Source organism: Narcine bancroftii, chromosome 1, assembly GCF_036971445.1.
Source record: "Narcine bancroftii isolate sNarBan1 chromosome 1, sNarBan1.hap1, whole genome shotgun sequence".
Taxonomy (NCBI): domain Eukaryota; kingdom Metazoa; phylum Chordata; class Chondrichthyes; order Torpediniformes; family Narcinidae; genus Narcine; species Narcine bancroftii.
The window spans coordinates 300,242,817-300,262,553 of record NC_091469.1 but is presented as its reverse complement, the minus strand read 5'-3'; the positions used below and the strand labels follow the sequence as shown (position 1 = coordinate 300,262,553).

At 39.5% G+C, this 19,737-nt stretch overlaps 1 protein-coding gene across 6 annotated transcripts in view; it reads left to right on the top strand.

Annotated features, from left to right (window-relative positions):
* The window catches only part of lrp4 (low density lipoprotein receptor-related protein 4), a 426,474-nt gene that overhangs the window by 379,981 nt on the left and 26,756 nt on the right, over positions 1 to 19,737 (top strand). For 5 of the 6 annotated variants that reach the window (XM_069905480.1, XM_069905469.1, XM_069905494.1 and 2 more), the window contains exons 29-36: positions 1,988 to 2,206; positions 4,833 to 4,967; positions 5,692 to 5,800; positions 8,313 to 8,457; positions 10,850 to 10,963; positions 11,882 to 12,011; positions 15,905 to 15,975; positions 18,922 to 19,009. In XM_069905480.1, the coding sequence (XP_069761581.1) occupies positions 1,988 to 2,206; positions 4,833 to 4,967; positions 5,692 to 5,800; positions 8,313 to 8,457; positions 10,850 to 10,963; positions 11,882 to 12,011; positions 15,905 to 15,975; positions 18,922 to 19,009 (1,011 nt within the window). Of the gene's footprint in view, positions 1 to 1,987; positions 2,207 to 4,832; positions 4,968 to 5,691; positions 5,801 to 8,312; positions 8,458 to 10,849; positions 10,964 to 11,881; positions 12,012 to 15,904; positions 15,979 to 18,921; positions 19,010 to 19,737 lie in introns of those variants that run through there. The other variant, XM_069905504.1, reaches the window with a different exon arrangement.

Below are 19,737 nucleotides of genomic sequence, written 5' to 3'. Positions count from 1 at the left end.
CAATCAATCAAAACCTCTAACAGATTATCCACTCTTTACCATAGCTGTTTTAATAGAGTTGTGGCCATTGCTGGTTGTAAAAAGCTTTGGGTCCTTATGAATGATGATCTGGAGATATTTGTCGATCTGCCTTTTTTTTAATTCTCACCACACAAACAACATCCATGATTTTTCACAACTGAACTCTGAGTTTTCTTGGGAATTGATGATGAAAATCTACTCCTAAAAGGGAAAAAAAAATATTTAGCATTAACCAGATTATTTAAATGCAGGAAAATGTAGAACTTGCAAAGTAGAAATCAAAATAGTATAAGGAGGAAATCCTCTGCAAGTCCAGCAGTGTCTGAGAAAAGCCCAATGGTTAATATAACAGGTTAATTATATTTCGTCAGAAATTTGAAGACAGGTCCTTGATCACAAACATTAACTGTTTCTCTGTTTGCTGAGGAACTCACCAGTTATTGACTTTTATTTTGGATACTTTACACCCCACACAGTATCAGGTTATTAAACTGTCTTGGTGAGGGTCAATGTTCTGGCCAGAGCCATTACTGACAGCCAGGATTTGGAGAAATTAGTTAAATGACACAAAATGCACTTGGTGAAATAAGTTTCTACAAAATATAAAAATCAAATATTTAAAAATTAAACATTCAATTATAAAAATGCCACTGCTGTAATGTCACATTGTTTGTACTTTTAGCGAAGTGTGTATTTCACTCGTGATGAATAGCTGGCTGGTGAATCTGTTCATGTCTCAGGATTGATTTTCATCTTAAGTGAGCTGACTTCAGCTGGAGGAAGGATGAAGTTGAGGTCAAGGGTTTTGACACAAACTGTTGACTCATCATTTCTACCCAAGGATGTTCTCTGACCTGCTGAGTTCCTCCACCATTTCTTTGTCTGCTCATAAAAATACTTCTGACATCCCCCTGCATGGAAAATAGCTTATGAGTCTCACTGGCTCGTGAGTACCTCTTCTATTTAATCAATTTGTAACTTTAAGTACAATGGACAATACCACATTTCTGCATTCTGTCCCATTATCTCTTTAAAATTCCATGTAATTCTTGCCAACTCTGCTTGCTTGATATACACAGTGTTCCTGATGGAGTCAAAATAGGACTCGGAAACATTTCTTTCATTTCTGTTTGAATCACTTTGATTACATTTTGCACTTGTGTGCAAGACTTCAATGACTTGGCAAATGGGCAGCTGGGCCTTTTCTCCTTGGAGTGACAAAAGGATGAGAGATGACTTAATAGAAGTATAAATGATTATTAGGGACCTAAATAGGAGGTACAGCCAGCACCTTTTTTTCTGGGATGACGGTAGCAAATACCAGAGGTCATATGCTTAAGATGAGTGGAGGAAAGTTTAGAGGATATGCCGGAGCTAGATTTTTTTAAACTTAACAGAGTAGAATACATTGCCAAAGGTGGTGATGGATGCTGGTACAATAGTGACATTTAAAAGGTTCTTAGATAGGCACATGGATGTAAGAAAAACAGGTTATGGTTGTGAGGTAGAGAAAAAGTATATTGTTGGGAGTAGGTTTCCATAGGTTGCATAGCATCATGGACTGAAGGGCCTGCCTTCTGCTGTATTCTTCTAATTCTGAAGAAATCATTAAGGACCTCTTCCACCCTGCACACTACATCTTTCAGATGCTCCCATCGGGGAAGAGATACAGGAGTATCAGAGCCAGCACCATCAGGCTGAGGGCAGTGAGAATGCTGAACGACCAAAGGAACTGCTCATACTAACCCTCTAAGATTCTCATTTGTACAAAACAAGATTTACTTATTTTTAGAGATAAAATACTTGTCCTGCATATGTATTATTTGTCTGTCTGGTTGTGCGTCTGCATGTTTTGCACTGAGGACCAGAGAGTGCTGTTTCATCAGTTATACTTGTACAATCAGATGACAATAAACGTGACTTGACCATAGTTGCTCATCTTTATAAAACTTCTTTGATTTACCAGAAGTGCAAACTTAAATGGTAGTGGCATGGAGACGGTGATTAGCCAAGGTCTAAAAACAACTGATGGCTTGGCCATTGACTGGGTGGCAAGAAACCTGTATTGGACAGATACAGGCAGAAACACCATTGAAGTGTCTTGGCTTGATGGAACCTGCCGCAAGGTGCTAATCAACAACAGTCTGGATGAGCCAAGGGCAATCGCTGTATTTCCTAGGAAAGGGTAAGCAAATTTTTTTTAGCAAATGACGATGCATTTTTGTACAGGGTCTTTACTGATGTATAATATATTTCACAATTCAATTCCAAATTACATCATGCCAACTTTCTGACATGGCGTAATTTCTGAATAGAGCATGTATCACATTGAAGTTATTTCTCAAACACTTTGCACTGTTTTAGGAACAATAAACTGATTGAATTTTGAGCTAAATTTGTTGAATTAGCAAACATTACAGATACTTGCCTACATCATGGTAACATCACAAGGTGATAGGGAGTGAGGCGGATGCAGAAGCATTACACCCAACTTAAATTAAGCAAAGTTTATCAGAGATCAGGCAAGAATAATTTTCATTAAACAAACAAAAAATCATAGAACTCAGCAGAAGCTCCAGGGACAACATTCTTTTAAAATTCTCCATCAAAGTTGTCTGAATTTGATTTTGATATTTTTCCCTTATATGAAAGGATAAGGCCCACTATAGTTCAAGCTAAAATGTTGATTCAACCTCATTGATTAGTTGGATTTGATGGATCAATAAGAATCACTGGCTCCAGCTGTGGATTGTTACAGCAGTATATATCATTGTAAGGAAACTATAATATTGATGAGTGAAACTGTAAGTACAAAAGTTGTGTTTCTTTTAATTGTGCGACAGAAACAAAAAAGTCTGCAGATGCTGTGTTTATAGTCAAAACACAGAAATGCTGGAGGAACTCAACCAGTCTCACAGCTTCCATAGGAAGTACCAAAGTTTCAGGCCTGAGCCCAAATGATGAGAGGAAAGGTGAGAATTGATTTTGGAGATGCTCCATTTCTGCACACACCTTTTCCTTCACCAACCTTCAGGGCCCCAAACAGTCCTTTCAAGCGAAGCAACACTTAACTTGTGAATCTGCAGGGGTCATCTTCTGTATCTGGTACTGTGATCAATCAGAGAGACTGGACACAGACTGGAAGATCGTTTCACAGACCAACAAACAAAAAGGAAAAAAATGATGTTGCCTCTGTGGAAGGAGACAGAGGGAAAAGGGAAGAGAGAGAGAGGGAGATAGCTAGAGGAAAGGCAATGGGGGAAGAAAATGGGGTGTGGGGTTTCTAATGGAAACCGAGAAGTCGACATTAATGGCATCTGGTTGGAGGGTGCCCAGAGGTTTATCCATGGTCTCAGTCTGGCAGGGCTTGAGACCATGGATAAACCTCAATTCTGTCCACCACACCTGCAAATTAGAGAAATAACACCTCATCTTCTGCCTGAGTGCCTTCCAACCAGATGCCTTTAACATCGACTTCTCGATTTCCATGGGAAACCCCCACACCCCCTCTTCACCCATTGCCTTTCCTCTAGTGTGCAAGCGTTCTCTCTCTTTTCCCTTTTCCCTCTCTCCTTTCACAGAAGTAAAATCAATTTTTTTCCTCTTATCCAATTAACACCTTTTGTTTGTTGGTCCGTACTCCTCCCCCATTCTTCCCCTTTCTTGCCACAGCTTTTAATTCAGATGCCTTACTTTTTTTTCACTCATACCTTCAAGAAGGGCTCAGGCCTGAAACATCAGTAATATATCTTTACCTCCTATGGATACTGCGAGACTGACTGAGTTCCTCCAGCATTTCTGTCATTCGATGGTACACCTGTTTGGCTGAACCTATGGCAATGACCATAAGAGTGGCAGAGAGGATCACCGGAATCTCCCTCCACCCCACTGAAGTAATCTACTGGGATCGTTGTCTGAAGAGGGAATGCAAAATTATTGAGGAAACTTTCTACCCTGTGCACAACATCTTTCAGCTGCTCCTATTGGAGAAGAGATACAGGAGAATCAGAGCCAGTACCACCAGGCTGAGGAACAGCTTCTTCCCACAGGCAGTGAGAATGCTGAACGTCCAAAGGAACTGCTCGCACTAACCATCTGAGACTCTCATATTCATGAAACAATATTTATTTATCTATTTGTGTAGATTAAATATACGTCCTGCATATGAATTGTCTGTATGTGTGTTATGTCTGGTTTTTTTTTGTACTGAGGACCAGAGAATGCTGTTTCATCAGGTAGTACTTGTATAATCAGTTGACAATAAACTTGATTTGACTTGAAAATAAAGGTTTCACTGAAATAAGGTAATCCTGTTGACAGGATTTCAAGGTTTGAGTTACAGGGAAAGGTTATGCAGACTGGGGCTTTTTTCTCTGGAGCGTAGAAGATTGAGAGGGGACTTGATCGAGGTGTTTAAGATTTTAAAAGGGACAGACAGAGTAAACGTGGATAGGCTTTTTCAATTAAGAGTGGGGGAGGTTCAAACTAGAGGGCATGGTTTAAGATTGAAGGGGGAAAATTATAAGGGGAACACGAGGGGAAATTTCTTTACGCAAAGGGTGGTAGGGATGTGGAATGAGCTTCCGACAGACGTGGTCAAGGCGGGATCATTGGTTACATTTAAGGAAAGACTGGATAGTTACATGGATAGGAGAGGACTGGAGGGGTATGGACCGGGTGCTGGTCAGTGGGACTAGGAGGGTGGGGATTTGTTACGGCATGGACTAGTAGGGCTGAACTGGCCTGTTCTGTGCTGTAAGTGGTTATATGGTTATAAATGTAAAAATGTGAATGTTATCACTGTATTCTAGATATCTCTTCTGGACAGACTGGGGAAATCTTGCGAAAATAGAGCGTGCACAGCTGGATGGAACAGACCGTAAAGTCCTCATTAACACTGATCTAGGTTGGCCAAATGGCCTAACTTTGGATTATGACACACGAAGGTGAGCTGAGAACAAAGGTATGAATGATTTATTGGATTATCAGTGCAAAAGGGGTAAGGGAACAGAAACTTGTTAGCTAGTTTAGGTTATGAAGAAAAGCTTTATTAATGCTATAAGACATTAGAGCAGAAGTAGGCTATTTAGCCCATCGAGTCAGCCGCCATTTAATAATGAACTGAACCATTTTCCCACAGCCCCACTGCCCATCCTTCTCCCCCTAACTTTTGATGTGCTGGCTAATGAAGAACCTATCAATCTCTGTCTTAAATACACCCAATGACGGCCTCCACAACCACCTGTGGGAAAACATTCCACAGATTTACCACCCTCTATCTATTATGTATCTCTGTTCTAAGCAGACACCCTTCAATCCTGAAGTTATGCCTTCTGGTCCTAGACTCTCCTGCCATGAGAAGCGATCTTTCTATATCCACTTCGTCCACTCTTTTCAACATGTTCTACCATGGATCCATGCGAATATTCTACTCTTGTGGACAGTTAAGATTTCCCAGAACTATTCATTTGTGGCAGAAAATTAGCAGAATGTAATGGTCTTTAAATTTTAATTTTTCTTAAGATTATCCAGAAATTAATCCAGTATGATGTTAAAATGCTTTTTCACCTATCTTCATGTTAGAGCTGTAATGATATTTGGGATTGTTTAGAGTGTTAATCCTTTCTGCAATACATATTTAAATTTGTTCAAAACAATTATTCCTGGCAGGATCTACTGGGTGGACGCTCACTTAGATAGAATAGAAAGTTGTGATATAAATGGAAAACTACGACAAGTTCTGATCGGTCAAGTTACGCATCCCTTTGCCTTAACTCAGGTAAGAAATACTTTAGTTAAGGTTTTTACATTCAAAGATTCAAAATAATGATGTGGAGGATACTAGGGAAAAATCATCATCATCCTGGGAACCAATTAAGGGTCCCACCAGTGCCCTTTCATATGGGACACTAATATTCACATAAAACCAAGGGAAGTCTTTAGGGTGAGGCTGCTCATTTGCATGACAGCCACAATCTATCAAAAGGAGTGCTTGGTGACAGAATTGATCTGAAGGTATACTGAAGAGGCCATGTCAGGATCTTATTACTGCCTCTCCCTCAAACAGACTGCATTTTTCCAATCTGTCTAGGTTGTATGGAGGGCATTCAATCCTTTGAACTTGAACCCCTTTATGAATTCTCATACATGCTTCAATGACAGGCCATTATGAACATTTAAATATAAATTCTTCTTCAAGAACCACTCTGGGGCTTTGTATAATTCTTGATAGTGTTAATTGCAATCTCACTAGATTCTTTTATAGATGATAGGAACCCTAGATTCTGGGGTTTCCACCTTCCATGGCATATCCTCCCTCCCCAGATTTTATTCTTATTAGAGATGTGCTCATCCACATGAAGTTAAGGCATTCCCAGGAATAATTTGTGTAGTGAAGCACAATGGTCTTTGAAAATGGCAGGGAAGAAATGTGTCTTGCTTCTGAGAGTAAACTATGAGCAGGTAAATGTTTCTATGTATTCTTTTATTAATGGTTTGGAGCATTGCCTTGACAGTTTAAATGGTCAGATTTCACTGATGAGTGGCCAATAAATCTTGTAATGTAGTACCTTTTTATTTGACACTTTTAAATATAATAGTACCACCATGTGGAGAAACAGAGAATAGCAAGTTATCAGAATGCTCAAATTTTAGTCTTGTGTATTTAATATAGCATTCAAATCAACTATGAAAATTTCTCCATTGAATGCTGCCTGTATTTCTTCAACTCATCCTTACTGAACAGCTAGACAATGATGGGCCAATTGCCCTTTTCTTCTGTGTGGGCAATCATTTTTCCATACCAAACAAAGTAAAGTTGGAGGAACCCAGCAATATCTATGAGTAGAATTGGTCAAACAGTGTTCTGGCTTGGGATTCTTCCTTGAGGCTAGAGCAGGGAGAGGTGATATTGTTTATCAACGTGAGGAAAAGAGGGGAGGAAGAATCAAGGGAGGGATAAATTGGTGTGGGCGATTAGACAGAAGGTGGGAGAGGTAGAGACAGAGTGAGAGGCCATTGACAGAGGAGGTTAGAGAGAAAAGTAAGAAGGTGAATGGGTAAAGAAGGAGATGGAAATATTGAGACCTGATGGAGGTGACCTTCAAGTTGAAATGTTCATGCCATTGGGTTTAAGACTATGATGTGTTGTTCCTCAAATTTATGTTTGGTCTTGCCCTGGCATTGGACAAGGTCAAGGATAGGCCAAGAGAATTGAAAAAACATGAAAGTCTGCAGACACTGTGTTTGAAGTTAAAACACATTGCTGGATAAAAGGCAGTTCAAACAGTGAACTTTATATAGCAAAGATAAAGATATATAACCAACATTTCAACCTTGACCTCTTCATCAAGGTATGAGCAAAATGTTGGCAAAGGACCTGGTTCAGGCGCCAGCCAACATTTTGTCTAAACCTTGATGAAGGACTCAAGCCCAAAATGTTGGTTATATATCTTTAACTTTGCTATATAAAGTTCACTGTTTGACCTGCTGAATTTTTCCAGCATTGTGTTTTTACTGAAGAATATTTATTGGGAAGTATTTTTGGTTATTCAGATCACAGTATGATTGGGCAAGCGTCTGGAAATACCAATGTTCATTCATCCAAACATACAGTACATTTGGCAAATACTGTTAATTTATATTGGAAGGCCTTGGATTGAAAATGATGCAGATACAGAAGAGGAAATGTTGGCCAAGTACAAGAGTTCTTCGGTGAATTATTTATGGAGATTTAAAGTAGTAATTTTTATTTGAAACAAATATTTTTTGAGAACTATTTAGAATATTTTCATTTCAAACTAAGGGCAAAAAAAATTGGGTGTGAAGGTGAAAGACTTGAAGCTGATTAGCTCAATCATCACCTTTTCCTTGACCAGAGAATGATAGAACTGTTCAATGATATTTGTGGCATTAGATCTTAATATGTATATTTAATTTTTCTTTAATATTCTTTCTTTTTTTCTTTCTTTATGGCTCTCCTTAGGACAGTTGGCTGAAGGGGGGGGGGGGTCTTTTCTTTTTTTTTTCTTTTTTTATATTAAAAAAAAGTTCATGTTTATGGTTAATTGTTACATATGTCATATTATTTGTTTTTTGAACAAATAAATAAAGTTTTAAAAAAATGATATTTGTGGCATCACAGATACCTCTGATCCTAAAACATTTTGCCCACAGTTCATATTTTCTCTTATAGAAATTTAAATTGTACTTGAGGTGTATAATTATGGAATTAAGCACAGATTTAATGCATTGTTTGATGCGAAAAATAAAATCACTACCATTACAATTAGCATGATCGCTGGATTTACTGGACAGACTGGCAAACAAAATCAGTTCAGCGTGCGGATAAATACACAGGTCGGAACAAAGAGACTATCCTGGCTAACGTGGAGGGACTGATGGACATCATTGTTATCTCTCCACAAAGGCAAACAGGTAAACAGTGAACGAAATAGACTAAAGATTTGCTGCGGCTGGATATCAACTGGCATCTGATGTTGGTTCCTCTGTCCATTTAATTCTCTATATTCTTTGCATGGATAGTTATTGAAAGTACAAGTTGACAGCAAAGGAAGCAGAGCATCTAAGAAACAAATGAACAGAGCAAGTAAATTAGTGCAAAGCCCAAGGAAATTTAAATTAGAGTGAGCTGCTTCAGTATTAAATTGTATACAGAAAAGGAGGGAATGATAATGCATTGAAAAATAAGTTACTAAGAAAAAAATAAAGAAGAAAATGTTTTAAATTGTCTAATACTTAAAGAAATGGGAAACCATGATTGTATAGATAATATTGAGTGGCAGAGAAACAAACTGGCAGAAATTAACTAAATGGAGAGATCTAAAGGTTATGAGTTTATTCCATATCTAAACCACAAATACAGCATAATACTCAGCACATTGTTGGCCGCAAGTCTAATACTTTTCCCACGTAATTAACTGTGTAGAAGAATGAGGGGAGATTTGCAAAATTATGAGAGATATAGACTTAGATTAGGGGAGATAAATAGGAGGACATGGCTTTCGGGGGAAAGAGTTTAGGGGGAACTTCTTCACTCAGAGAGTATTGGGAGTGTGAAATGAACTGCCAATAGATACATGAATAGGAGAGGTTTGGAGGGTTATGAAATGGGTGCAGGTAAAAGGGACTATCGGAATTATGTTTTGGCACAGACTAGAGGACTAAATGGGCTTTTCTGTGCTATAGTGTTCTATGGTTCTATAGGATGTAATGCTTTTGGACATTTTCACCATATTTATGCTCATTGCTGAACTATTTTGCTTTATTCTGGTTGCACCCATTGTGGTGAAAATATTATGGAGTTTTATTTAAACAAGAAGAGACCAATGCAGTTGTGATAGCCTTGCCATTCTCAGATTTTTAACCAATGATTTTCTGCCTACAGCACAAATATAGGAACTTTTGATTCACAAGTGACTGCAGATGCTGAAATCTGGAGCAAAAAAGCAATCTGATGTCAAGCTGGATCAGTGGAAGAAAATGTTTCATCCCTGAAACCTTCATCTAAGCGCAACTTTACATGTTCAGCCATTTTAATAATAAACCAGAAAACATAATGCGGCCATTTTCATATAAATGGGCAATGAAAATGATCCAACCATTTTGTCAAAATGATACAGGTACACAATCCTTTATCCAGAACCCTTGTGTGTTCCGAATTTCAGATTTTTCTGGATTTTGGAAAGCCCATCCAAATCGTGCTGCCATATCCACCTCACCCCCTTCCAGTCGCCTGGCAGTCTCCCCCAACCGTGGTCCCTCGGCCGCTTCCCCCAACCGCTGGTCCCTCAGCCGCTCGGACGTCTCCCCCGACTGCCGATTGCTCGGCTGTCTCCCCCAACTGCGGCCCCTCGGCTGTCTCCCCCAACCGCAGCCCCTCGGCCATCCAGTCGCCTCCCCCAACCACAGTCCCTAGGCTGCCCGGACGTCTCCCCCGACCACTGGTCCCTCGACCGCCCGGCCGCCTCCCCCAACCACCGGTCCCTCAGCCGCCTCCCCCAACCACGGTCCCACGGCTGTCTCCCCCAACTGCGGTCCCTCAGCCACCCAGCCGCTTCACCCAACCATGGTCCCTCGGCCGACTCCCCCGACCACAGTCCCTCGGCCACTCGGACATTTCCCCTGACTGCCAGTCCCTCGGCCGCCCGGCCGCCTCCCCCGACCGTGGTCCCTCGGCCACCCGGCAGTTTCCCCCAACCGTGGTCCCTTGGCTGTCTCCCCCGATCGCCGGTCTCTTGGCCGCTTCCCACAACCGCTGGTCCCCACTTCCCGGATTTTAGATGTCCAGATAAAGAATTGTGTACCTGCATAGAAAAATATCAGAGAAAAAAACCATAAAATATAAATACACCTTTGTATTTTATATTGATAATATCTATTATATTATTTATTCTCCCTTTGTAAATTTGTTTAAAAAAAATTATACACATACATGTCATTTAATGGCAATTGAAGAACACAAGCAAAACTATGCATTTTATAATGTGTGCTAATAATATCATGTGTGAATGATTGCAATTCAGATTTTTTTTTATACTAAGACAATATCTGCGGCAATATCTGTTCTGGGCCACAAGTCTGACGTTTTGGGCCACGAGTCTGACGTTTTGCACCTCAGACTTCCACCCAGTTCTCCACCACCCAGTTCCACTCACCACCTACAATGTGTGTGTGTTTTTTTACAGTTCATTCCATTATTTTTGTTTATTGTTGCATCTGCATAGGTTCCCTAGAACACGTTGCTGCGAGAGCATTACAATTTGAAATCATTCTAAATATCACTGTAAATGATTGGATTTGGTTTTAGGTACTAATTCGTGTGGTGTCAATAATGGAGGATGCACACATCTTTGCTTTGCCAGGGCAACAGACTTTGTGTGTGAATGTCCAGATGAGCCAGATGGACGGCTGTGCTCAGTGGGTGAGTAGGAAGTTCAAGTCTACAAGCTGAAAAAATGCTCCACAAATGGATACGGTTAAAACACGAGTTTCTATGGTAACAGCTTAATGATAAAAATATGAAAATGTCCAACTCATTCAGTTTCATCATAATACATAAGCATCCAGATACCTAAAAAAATTCTGCGATGAGACGGAATATTTCAAGTACAAAAAAGTGCATCCAAACATGCTTTTAAGTCAGTTTGAGCAAAATTACTAACTAAATTGTGTCAACTCAATAAACTCATTCTTTCTACAATGACACTGTTACATGGTTAATTTATGTTAGATCTTCCATATTTTGTCTCTGCACCACATCTTTGAGCAGTTAATTATCCCAGGGATTTGCTCTTGTCTGGTAATAGTGGAATGGAGTTGAATGAGATTTGAAAATTATTTTCCTCTTGTTTGTATGTATTTAGTCTCCATGCACATCACGGGAGATACCCTCTCCCTCTCACACAATCCCTTCCACCTCCAATTCATTTGTTTTGACTCCACAGTAATCTGAAAACCATATTTGCTTTCTTGGAACAATAATTTCTGTCCATTTCCTGCCAATTGCTTATTAGCATATTTTATTAAATACTAACTAATGGATCCGTTATCCCTGATATTCTTCTTGTGAACTAACTGGTCTTTATCCCGTGCTCACATTTAAAACATAAGCTCGTCCATTTTATTCTTTGCACTCAACTTAAAAATAAAAGTTATGTGCAAGGTTATGTCCAAAATTCTTTCAGAAAGAATTACTTTTACATTTGATACCTTTGTCAAGCAGATTGGGATATTATGCAGGAACAAGCAACAATGTGCAAATTTCCTAATCCTCTGGTGTAGGACAGATGTGGATGTGGTATTTAAACAACCTGCTTAATCCAAATGTATCTCTTTACAGTTCCTGGATACATGCCCCCATTTCCAGGGACCACCAGCTCTGGTGAGAAAGCTGATGACGCTGGCCCTCCCAAATCCTCCAATTCCTTACCTGCAAAGCCTACTGATTCTTTTGAGAACATAAATGAAAAGTAAGTGTGCATATTGAAATGTTTGCCACCTCCTGTTATCTTGAAAGGTTTTGACTTTATTTAAAGTTGAGTCAGGATCTGAAGGGCAGGTGTCTGCTCTCGAGGCATTTAATTGCTTTGGGTAACCTACTTTTCAGCAGAAACGATAACCATTCTCGGCTTCCCATTAGTGGATCAAATTCCACCTCTTATTGTAACACAGATCTTTCTGTATTTTCTTGTGTAGATATTCAGCACAAAATAATATGATGATACAATAAATCTCAGTAAAAACACTGAGATGTGAGAATCAAATATATTGTTAAAACAGGGAGTGTTTGATTATTTTGTTTCTTATCCATACAACAGTATAAAAATTCAGTCAAGTTACATAACTGTGATTTCCCTCCCAGCTGTTGGATTTTTTTAAATTTTAATTCATGTGGGTTACTGGGTTTTTATATTTCTGGTCACCTAATTTCTTCCTTGCTGGTCATTTTAAAGACATCCTTCTTGTTGATAGCTCACATCACACCTATTGGATAGTTGTGCAATGGTACCAAATTGCCTTCCCAGAAAGATGTCACTGAAACAGTCCCATTAGATTCATCATTGCCATCATGTTTGCTTTTTACTTCAAATATACTTAATTCCCTGGGAGTTATGGTGAGGTTTGAACTTGTGTATTCAGGTCAATAAATAAAAGCTGCAAATGTCGGAAAACTGCAATAAAAACATCCAATGCCAGAAACACTCCACCGGGAAGCACCTTTGGAGAAGCTAAATGAACTCTGATGGAACACCATCAATCACAAAGGTTTTCTTTTTTCCTCTCTCCAGAGGAGTTGCTTGATCCCCTGTGCATTTCCAGTGATTTTTTTTTTTAAATTCTGTTCAATCATCCAAGCCTCAGGATATTTGTGCAGTAAATTGGCCATTATACTTCCAAATAATTTAAAGATCCAATACATTACATGATGTTCATGCTTTCTTCAGTGCAGAGCTGGAAATAAATAGCCAAGGAGTTTCATGCGTGCAAAATAATAGAAATGCTATGGAATTTCATTTTTTTCATCAGTCATTGCTGATCTTGCTGTTAAAGGGGAATCACAATCTTACTGGGCCTTGGAGAAATGCAAGTTTGCTGTGCCCTGCAGAGTGCTCAACTAAGTAAATATCCTGTAACTTCACGTGGTTACCAGCATTGATGTTTCTGGGCATGGATGAAGGACAAGGTTCCCTGCACCAGCACCTCTGCAGGTTTTGTTGCATGGCTGGAAGGAACAATTTTAAGCAAAACTGTGGAAAATACTATGCCTCAAATGAAGCACTGAAATCACCCTCCTACAGGTATAGACAGAAGTGGGACTGCCCTCTTGCAGCTGCAGATGTATGAGAAGGCTTATTGTACCATGTTAATGCAGATGGAGAGCAACAACATTAAAACAGCCCACTTGTAGCCGAAGAGGAACAGCAATTCAATTAAGTTGCAAACATTATCTGCTGTTATATCATTTTAGAGTCAAACACATCATTATGCTGACACTATGTATGGTTGGGAAATGTTTATTGTGTCTTCCTTAATATTACTTGGCACAGGGAACACAGAATCTTTGGAGAGGGATGTCAAATTTAAATTAAAAATTTCAAATTGATGGCTATAATTTAACTTGAAGCCAATATTTTCCTTTGATTCATAAATAAAGCTCCCAATGCTGAGGGAAGTTGACCAATGTGACCAATGTGTTTGCCTTCGACTCTGCAATAAGATGGTCTAGGCTGAATTCACAGCAGTGACCATGATTTTGGTGGATTGGAGAAGCGGACAACAGCCATCCTGCCAGTGCTTGACCAATGGAGACCTTTTTTTATCAAAGTGTGTGTGAATGAACAAATCCTGATGAATTGTGAGCTTTTGCTCACTTCAGTAGATGGCTAAACCTTGCACATTTTCAAATGTAGGTGAGATATAAAGGAATTCTTCAAGGAATATCGGAAGGATGAAAAATAATTGAAGGCAAGGAAAGCATCCTTGGTGAACAACTCCTTTCTCCACTGAATAAATGATACTGTACATCTCAAAATTGCATTAACTTTTGAAAGTACTCAGCAACTGAATCTCCACAGCAGTTTGAGAGGGACAGTTTCTTCTATTCGAAGAAGTTTCTTCTCAACTTGTTCCCAATTGGCCAGCGCGTTATTTAGAGTCTGTGATCGCAGACACCCCAGCCATGAAATCAATATACCTCTATCTACCCTCTCAATCCTAAAATAATTTTATATGTTTCAACAATATTGTCTTACAGTCTTCTAAGTTTTCTACCACATTGGGCTGATCTGTTTAATATATCTTCATTGGACAATTCTGACACCCCTCTCCTCTCTCATGTCCCCTCCCCATCCTCCTGTACATCACTGAAATTGATACAATGAGTCTCCAGGGCATTTCTGCCATTGCACATGTATCTTTGATATACTATACTTGAAGAGAACGTAGAATAATCCTCACACAAGATTTATCCAAGCATAATACGCAGGAATCCATGCTTTGCCTCTCTGAGAAACAATACTGTTGAACAGTGCTCTATCATGATGTTAATTCAAACTTAAGACCATCCTTATTGAGATCTGTGACCTCATGCAACCTTCAGTACAGCTTTTTGTGTGTCTGAAATGCTTTGCCTGTGAAAGTCAGGGTCACAATCATTCAATGTCCTAGCCTTAGGATCATTACAGGTTGTTATTCATTATGGTGGTCACCCATGCACAAGTCATGAAGAGAGGGTTTCATCTACTTTTCCTTGCTGCAGTTGCAGTTCCCCTAAAGTACAGGCATTCATAGACTAAAAGAGGTCAAGTAACATTCTGCCTGAAGTGTCTCACTTTAGCATTGAAAGGTCTCCAAGGCCTCTTTGCACAAGAAACATAATCTCCATCAGTCTGTCCAGGTCTCTCCTGCTCCCTTCCCATCACTGTAATATCCAGTCTTCGATCAGTGTTACGTAACAGTAATGGGAATAGTGCTGCTAGAGTTGTGAGTATGTACCTTTAAAAAATGAGTTTGGGCAACCTCAGAGTATGGCATTAAATAGATGACTACAAATGTGGGAATGGAACTTGATAGTGTGTATCATTGCACAAATAAATCTCAACGTACTTCTCTGGGAACACGGTTAGGTGTGCTCTCAGCCATCATCAATAGGGATGGGGGCTATTGATTGTATGAATGTGCTGGTGGCATGTGGATTGCTCAAAGGAATTACTGTAGATCATACATTAGTATTCAATGCATAACCCATTAAATTGTCAAACTATATCTTCTCCTTACCCTTTTAAATCACAATGCTGTTCACGGCAATACTGTATTTTGAAGTTAAACAGTAAAATATACCAAAAATAAATCAAATAAATAACTTCTCACCATCGCATGAAGGGCCATATCTTCAAAGATGTTCTTACTAATCAGCCTACAACTGCATTGCCCTTGTATATAATGGACTAAAATGGTCTTTTTGTGCTTACTTTGGATAACAAAAGATAAGTTTGAGCATTTTGTGAAACGTTGCTAATGCGTGAGAATTCAGGGTCCACAAATGCCAGGTTAACAAGAGTTTACAAGAAGATTGCCATCTTTGAGGGAGTGTTCAAATATTGTCAAAATGTGCCTCATTTGCAATTTAACACCAGCTAACAGCAGTGATATTGGGATAACTTTACCAGTTGCAGAGGCACATGTTGTATCAATGCTTAACACTGAAATAATACTTGAAAGTTGTTACATACAACTAAATGATTGCACATGATGATCCATTAAATAATTTACATCACGCTAATGCACATTTTCAAATGTTGAAATTGTCAGCGGGTATTGCGATCTCGTGGAAAATGCTAAATTTATTGTGGTTTACCTCCAGCTGTTCTCAGAAAGATGCCAGTCAAGGTCTCTGTGATCCAGATGCAAACCAGGTGTTGACCGCAGTGAATGGTATGTATTTTTACTCATACATCTAAAACAACCTCTGTCAAAAGAGTGATATTGATAAGGTGAATCGTGACAGTCTATAAGACGAGAAGGCAAATCAATAAGATGAGGAGGTGGGATTTAAAATAGATGTGAGGGGACAGTTTTCCATTCAGAGGGTAATGGGCATATGGAACAAGCTGCCAAAGTGGTGAAGCTAGATACATTAGCTTTCTTTAAAAAAGATCATGGATAATTACATGGATGGGAGGGGTATGGGCCTAATGTGGACAAGTAGGACTAAAGCCAAAGGGCATGCTGCTTGGCATAGAGTAGCTGGGCCTTATTTCCATGCTGTAGAACTCTACCACCATCATCTTGGCCATCACCCACATATTCTCCATTACCTGTACATCTACCCAGGCGTCCTCTGCCCCCATGTGTAACAAGGAAAATATTCCCCTTGTCCTCACCTACCACCCCTCCAACTTCTGCATCCAACATATCCTCTGCTGCCATTTCCACCATCTACTACGTGATCACTAAACACTAGACACATATTTCTCTCTCCACCTGCCGCAGGGACCGCTCCCTCTGTGGCTCTCTTGTCCCTTCCTCCCTGCCCACCATTCATCCTCTTGGCACCTACCCCTGTGACCGCAGGATATGGTCCACTTGAGCCCACATGTCCTCCCTCAACACCAATCATGGCCCCAAACAGTCCTTGTGAATCGCCATGGGTCATCTACTGCATCAGATACTCCCGCTGGTGTCTCCTCTACAGCAAGAGACTCAGGGCAGACTGGTAGATTTGTTGAGCACTTTCTCTCCATCCACCACAATAGTGTGGATCTCCCTGTGGCCACCCATTTCAGTTCCCTACCCATTTCAGTAATGGGCATATGGCACTGACAGACTGAGACCACCCGCAAATTGGAAGAACAACAGCTCATCTTCCATCTGGGCAACCTCCAAATGGATGGCATTAATATCAACCTCTGATTTCTGTTAAACCCATGTCCCCCACTCGCACCCCCTTCTTCCCTGTTGACATTCACCCAGCTCTGTCTCTGTCTGTCTCTCTCTCTCTCTCTCTCTCCCCTCCCCCCCCCCCCCACACTTTTCCTCTGTGTCTCCTTGCACAGAGCCAAAATCAATTTTCACCTCATTATATCTAATTAACACTTTTTTTTGGTCTGGACTCCATCTACACTCTTTTATTCTTATGCCTTCCTGTTCTTTGCTTATTCCTTGAAGAAGGCCTTAGGCCTGAGACGTTGGTAATATATCTTTATCTCCTCTGGGCACTGCGAATTCCTCCAGCGTTTCTGTGTGTATTTTACTACAATCACAACATCTGCAAATTTTCGTATTTCACTCTATTAGTTCACATGCCACTTTCCTATGTTAATTCTGAGCAGATGGGTGGGCCTAATAAAGCCAAATTTTTTTTAAGTGGGGGTTACCCTGCATTCTACAGCAGGTAACATTTCATCCATGTAACTGTTGCCTCTTAATTGCATTGTTTATAATTTATTGTATCCAATCTCAACCACACCACTAGGTGGAGAAGTTTACCACAGGAAATTCACACAAGCGAAATAATGATTAGCTGTGCAAATTTTAGATGCACACGTTTAAACAAAACTACATTTTTGGGATATTCAACTTTATGTGATAAAATAAATCTTACTCCTTTCCCAATGTTAATGGCTCTGGACTTGGTGTGACATTTTTAAAAAATATTTGTGATTTGGTTGATCCTTTTTGTTTAAACAATGGTAACAGGCCATTTCAGTCCACAAATTCGTGCCACCCAATTTGCACCCAATTGACCTATGTTTTGAACAGAGGGAGGAAACCAGAAAACCCATGCATACACAGGGAGAATGTACAAACTCCTTACAGATAGCGCTGGATTCGAACCCCTGTCCCGATCACTGGCACTGTAAAGGCATTGCGCTCATCGCTATGCAAAACGTGCCACTGCTTTATTACTTTGCTCTCAAAGCAATGAACAAATGAGCTTTGCATGCACATATCCAAGGATGTGTTTGTCGCCTGATAAAGGTGTGTTGTGAAAAGATAACAAATTAATCCCTTCGATATTTTCAAATGTCAGAACAATCCATTTGCACTGTTAGCTGGTATCACTAAAGAACTGTCAGTGTGCCAATTCTCATGCTAATACATAATGAACAATCATCTCTCTGCTGGTCTGTACATTTTCCATGAAATCTACACAGAAACTCCTTTGTTGTAAATAAGTATGTGAAGAAATATTTGTATTGGTGTGAATCGCTGACTCCAGTGATTATACATGGAGAAAAAAAAGAATGAGATGGTAGGATAGATTTAATTGGGAGAGTAGAGTCTAAAAGTAGGGAGGATTTGCCTTTGTGTTTTCCCGGTGAGCAGGCAAAGGGCATGGCCCCAGCATGATTCTTCCGGCAAAACCTTTTATAAGATGCCCAAACTTTTTGACTAGCTGCAGTAAAATCTAGCATGCTTCCATTTTTCCTTACTGCCTCACCCAAGAGGTGAGCTGTGGTGAATTCTTGCAAGGCTGCTTTTAAAGAATCCATTAAATACAACATTGCAATTAATTTTGCAATCTATCGTTGTTCTTAATTTCTTTCTGAAAAGGGTGATGTGTAGAACTACCATTTAAAGAATGAATTGTTCTCATACATATGCAGTACCCTGCATAATATTTGGGACATTTTTTGTTGAATTTTTAGGAAATAATGTGTCAGTAGCATTTGTATAGAAATGTCAAGCAGACCCTATGAATTTTACAGCTTTACGAGTTAGTGATTCCATCCATGGATAATGTTTGTGACCCAAAAACTGTTTGTTTTTGGTTCTTGGTTATCAAGCAAGGTAGATTTCTGTAAGAGAAAAATATTTTGTTGCATTCATCATTGTTTCAGCTATACAACTGACCAGTGGGCTCTGTCATCTTTGTAGGTGAAGGTTTACGCATCAGTTACATCGTTGGAGCAGTCTTGACCATATTAGCTATCCTAATTCTCATAGCTGCAATCATCATTTACAGGTACTGTGTTTCAATTTTAGTTTAACAACTATTCCAGGATGAGTTTATTTCTTAAAATTCAGGAAATATTCTGCAAGAAATTTATACTATAGGCTACACAAAGAGTAAGTCCATGATTGGTATACAGAGAGATTTATCCAGATATTTATCCACTTGTAGCCCTAAGTGCACTATTGAGTTTATCTATGTTCTACAAGAAAGTGATTAATCACTCTCTGTACCTTGAGTAAATATTTATTACTTTAACACTGGCTCCTCCAGTGTCTGTTTTTGCACACGGCACAGGAGGTGTATTTGCAACAATAGCAGTTAGTATGTTTTAAAGCCTGTGTTCACAGTAAAACTAATATAGCATGCAAACCTGTAATGATATTTCAATATATACAATGTACAGTGTTACATATCCGGAAATGAGGGTAAGAAAAGCTGGGTCAGAAGCTCTAGATTTCCCTCCTCTTTCCATTCCTTTTTGAAGACATTTTTTTTAAGAGGTGCCTCTTTGATAATGATGGTCATTTGCCCTATCAACTCTATTTATGGCTCTTTAAAATGTTCTCTTTGATGACACTCCTGTGTTTTGAGGTGTTTTTGCAGTACTAAAGCACTTTGTAAATGGAAGTTTCCGTAGTTTTTGAGGAACTGCAGAGAAATGTTCTGGAAAGTCATAATTAAAATAATCAAGTTAGGATTTCTGATGGTATAAACTGCTACCTGTTCCCATGAGACAA